This window comes from Atta cephalotes, assembly GCF_000143395.1.
Source record: "Atta cephalotes unplaced genomic scaffold scaffold00703, whole genome shotgun sequence".
Classification (NCBI taxonomy): domain Eukaryota; kingdom Metazoa; phylum Arthropoda; class Insecta; order Hymenoptera; family Formicidae; genus Atta; species Atta cephalotes.
Genome location: NW_012130767.1, coordinates 1 through 3973, shown reverse-complemented (window position 1 = coordinate 3973; position 3973 = coordinate 1). Strand labels below are relative to the sequence as shown.

At 43.1% G+C, this 3973-nt stretch overlaps 1 protein-coding gene across 1 annotated transcript; it reads left to right on the top strand.

The window, feature by feature from the left end:
• Positions 1-47: 47 nt before the first annotated feature.
• Positions 48-3926, top strand: LOC105625293 (tetratricopeptide repeat protein 28-like; the record flags this gene model as incomplete). The annotated part of the gene is made up of 7 exons (XM_012206631.1): positions 48-425; positions 581-1361; positions 1479-2152; positions 2259-2761; positions 2919-3281; positions 3373-3610; positions 3708-3926. Coding segments are annotated over 7 exons (3156 nt in total), but the record flags the coding sequence as incomplete, so codon positions are not given.
• Between the last annotated feature and the right edge of the window lie 47 nt (positions 3927-3973).

Sequence of the window (3973 nt, the reverse complement as noted above, 5' to 3'; positions counted from 1 at the left end):
TATTAATAAGTTAATAATATCTCTTTTTCTTACACTCACTTTTTCAGGAAATTTGGGCATAGCTAGGCTTAATATGACGCATTACGAGGATGCTATCGGTTATTTCGAACAACAGTTAGCAACTTTAGAACCACTAACTACCGGCACCGCTTTACTTGACAAAGCTCGAGCTCTCGGAAATTTGGGGGACTGTTATGAAGCTTTGGGTGATCTGGAAGAAGCTATCAAATGTCATGAACAACAACTGACAGCCGCTACGAAGTTGAAAAGCATCAGAGATCAGGAGAGGGCATACAGAGGATTGGGAAGAGCTCGCGAGGCTACCGGGAACTTACAGGAAGCCTTGGTATGTTTTGAGAAGAGATTAGTAGCCGCTCATGAAGTGGACAGTCCTGAGGCGAGAGGTGCCGCTTACGGTGATCTAGGTAAACTGATGTAATAAAATTTAGATTAATTTTATTAAATTCTTAAAGAAGAAAGAGATTATAATAAATTTTTAGATATATTTTTACAAAAACCACGCAAATTTTTTCGATCGCCTAATATTAACATTACATATGTAATTGCTGTTAATTTATAGGCAGAGTACATGCTGCGTTAGGAAATCATGAGCAAGCTGTTAGTTGTCTGTCGCACCAATTGGCCCTCGCTCGTGGACTCGGCGACAAAGCGGCCGAGGCCGAAGCTGCCAGCGGTTTGGGAGCAGTACATCTTCTAATGGACGATCCGAATTCCGCGTTACGCCATCATCAGTTGGAGCTGTCGATCGCTGAAGGTTTAGACGCGGCTGGCTTACAAGCTCGCGCTTGTGCCAATTTAGGAGTGACTCAGGAGACATTGGGACAATACGAGGAAGCTATAAGGTTGCAGGAACAGTCGTTGAGCCTTGCGGCCGCAGCAGGCGATCAACCCGCTCGAGCAGCAGCTTTCGCGAGTTTGGGTCGACTTCATCATTTGTGTGGAGACCTGCCACGTGCTCTAAGTTATCTACAATCTGGTTTGTCTTTGTCTGAAGGCTTAGGCAGAAGAGAAGAAGCTGCCAGACTGAGACACAGACTTGGTCTTGTTCACTGGGAGACCGGAGAAGCGATCATCTCTGTGGAACACTTGGAGAAGGCCGCAAATCTCTTAGAATCGTTAGATGGAACTTCTGTGTCTCTTTCTTGCGGTCAACCTAATCGAGCAGAGTTATTATCAGAAACATACAGAATGTTGCAAAAGGTACTAATCAATCTAAACCGAGCAGAGGAGGCTTTGAATTGGGCGGAAAGATCCAGACGATCTAAAAGTAATTCTTTGGATGATGCAGCTCATTACTCTGAGATCATTGATCGACAACGTGGAGTTATCCTGTATTATAGGTATAATCTTTTTTTCAAATATTATAGTTTGAAATAAGATATAATTTATTTAATTTACTATAATAATTTATATGTTTACTCTTAAAAAATTAAAATAACTGAACAAAATAATTTCAGCGAGGTGGGATGTGAATTGCATGCGTGGTGCTTAGCGCCAGGACGTGGACTATTACGATTCCACTCCGCAACATTGGACGATGGGGTAGGTTTAGAAAAGAGAGTTCTTCAAGCACGCGAAGCGCTCCTGGATGAAAGCAACGAGCTTATCGAAGAATCCACTAAAATCCCGTCAAGAGGTCATCACTTGAATGCTAGTTCCTATAGTTTGAGTAGTCTCTTCAGTGTCGGCTCTGTGAGCTCTCGCGCTGGAAGCGCTCGTTGGGGACGAGGTGCGAAAGGACCTACATGGCAAGCACCAATGCCGATACAAGTACTCTACGATCTTCTTCTTGCCCCGTTTGAAGATCTATTACCGCCACCACGAAAGGAGCTGATTATGGTGGTAGAGAAATCTCTTTACTTGGCACCGTTCCCGGCTTTGCAATCCAATCCAGGCGAGGATTATCTGTGTGAAAGATTCTCATTATTAGTGGTACCATCCCTTGCGGCGCTTAGAAAGAGATCGAAGACACCTGTGCTAGAAGGCGGTGCTACTGTAGCTGCGCTGGTCGCCGGAAACCCTATTCTACCAGAGGACGTTCGAGAGGAGTACGGATGGGCTGAAAGCACCACTTCTACCGAGACCGAGTCAGAAATAGTCGCTGAATTATTAGAAGCTCGTGCAATGACTGGTTAGTTCAGCTACAGTTCTAAAAAACTTTTCCTAATTGTATCACAACTTCGAAAGTTATTTGTGAAAGTTTGTTACTTAAAATTTTCTCTCTTTATTCATAATAGGATTGGAAGCTACCAGATCAGCGGTTCTGCGATCTCTACCAGACGCGGAGTGTGTTCATCTAACAGTGCCGGTCTTCTGGAATACCGGCAGTCTTGCGTTCTCGCCTGATCAATGCGAGGAGCCATCTGAAAGGCCGGAGTACCTGATAAATCAGACAGATTTACTCAGATTAAAGATGTCCGCCCGTCTGGTGGTCGTATCCAGTGGTCAGAGTTGGAGCAACGTAGATTGCACGAATGCCACATCGGATGGTATACAGAATATCGCCAAGACTTTATTAAGCGCAGGCGCACAATGTGTGCTCATAGGGATGTGGGCAGTACCACCAACTGCCGGTAGTATCTTATTACGAGCGTTCTACAGCGCAATGTTGCAAGGCGCGAGGGCGTCGCGTGCATTAGCCGAGGCGATGCAAACTGTTCAGCATACCAGACATTTTGCTCATCCTGCTAACTGGGCTGGTTGGCTGCTTATCGGTGGAGACACAAGATTATCCAACAAGGTACATTTGATAGAAATTATATGCTATTTGAGTAATTACAAAATGCAAAACAAATCGATTGATTAAAGCTTAGATACGTCCTAAATAAATCTAATCTTATTTAAATTTTACAGCTTTAATTATAATATTTCATTATTTTCTTCTCTTGTTTCGACAGGTCGCGCTAATGGGTCAAGCACTAGCGGAATTATTGCGTGGTGGTCCCGAGCAGAGTAGGGACGCGCTGCGAGTGACGCTTCATCTGGTAGAAAAGTCATTACAAAGAATTCATCGCGGTCAGAAGAACGCTATGTATACGACTCAGCGCAGTATCGAGAACAAGGTGGGCGCGGCCACCGGATGGCGAGAGCTTCTAATGTCCGTGGGATTCAGATTCGAGCCGGCCGGCAATGGTATACCATCCTCCGTATTCTTTCCCCAAAGCGATCCTGAAGAAAGACTGACGAGATGCAGCGCTAGCTTGCAAGCTCTACTAGGATTAGGTCAATCGTCATTGCATGCTTTGGCGAGACTCTTACAAGTATGACTTATTTTAATTAATGTTTAATCAAATACATATAAGGTTCTCATTTTCGATTATGTAAAAATCGATTATGTAAAAAATATTTCAGGCGCCAGAAGCCGCAGAGGACGTCATCGCTGCTATGAGAAGAGCCAGTTGTGCCACAGAAGGACAAGAAGTTATATTGCCTGTACATGTTTGGAGAGCATCAGGATCACACGAACTGTTCGCTAGTTTAGGTTTCGACTTGATGGAAGTCGGACAATCAGAAGTGATATTGAGAACAGGCAAACAAGCCTCACGTAGAGCTGTTCAATTTGCTCTTCAAGCTCTTCTTGCATTATTTGGTAAATTAAAATTGATATTGATATACATATTATATTAGATGAGCGTAATAAATGTAAATTAATTGTATTATTTGTATGTGTGTATTATCAATTGCAGATACACAAGAAGCACCAAAAAGTCTTAGCTTAGATTCAGGTAGTTCCATGGAGAGTTTAGCTTCTGTGACCCATACTGAGAAAAATCTTGTAGAACGACCGCGATTGGGAGGAGCATTTGCAAGTTACGTGCGACATCGTGGTGAACCAGATGGAAAGACCATGGAACCACCAAACGTTTTGATACCAGCTTCACGACAGCCATGTCAAAACGGTGGAGGTATATATATATATATATATATATATATATATATAATAATATATAAT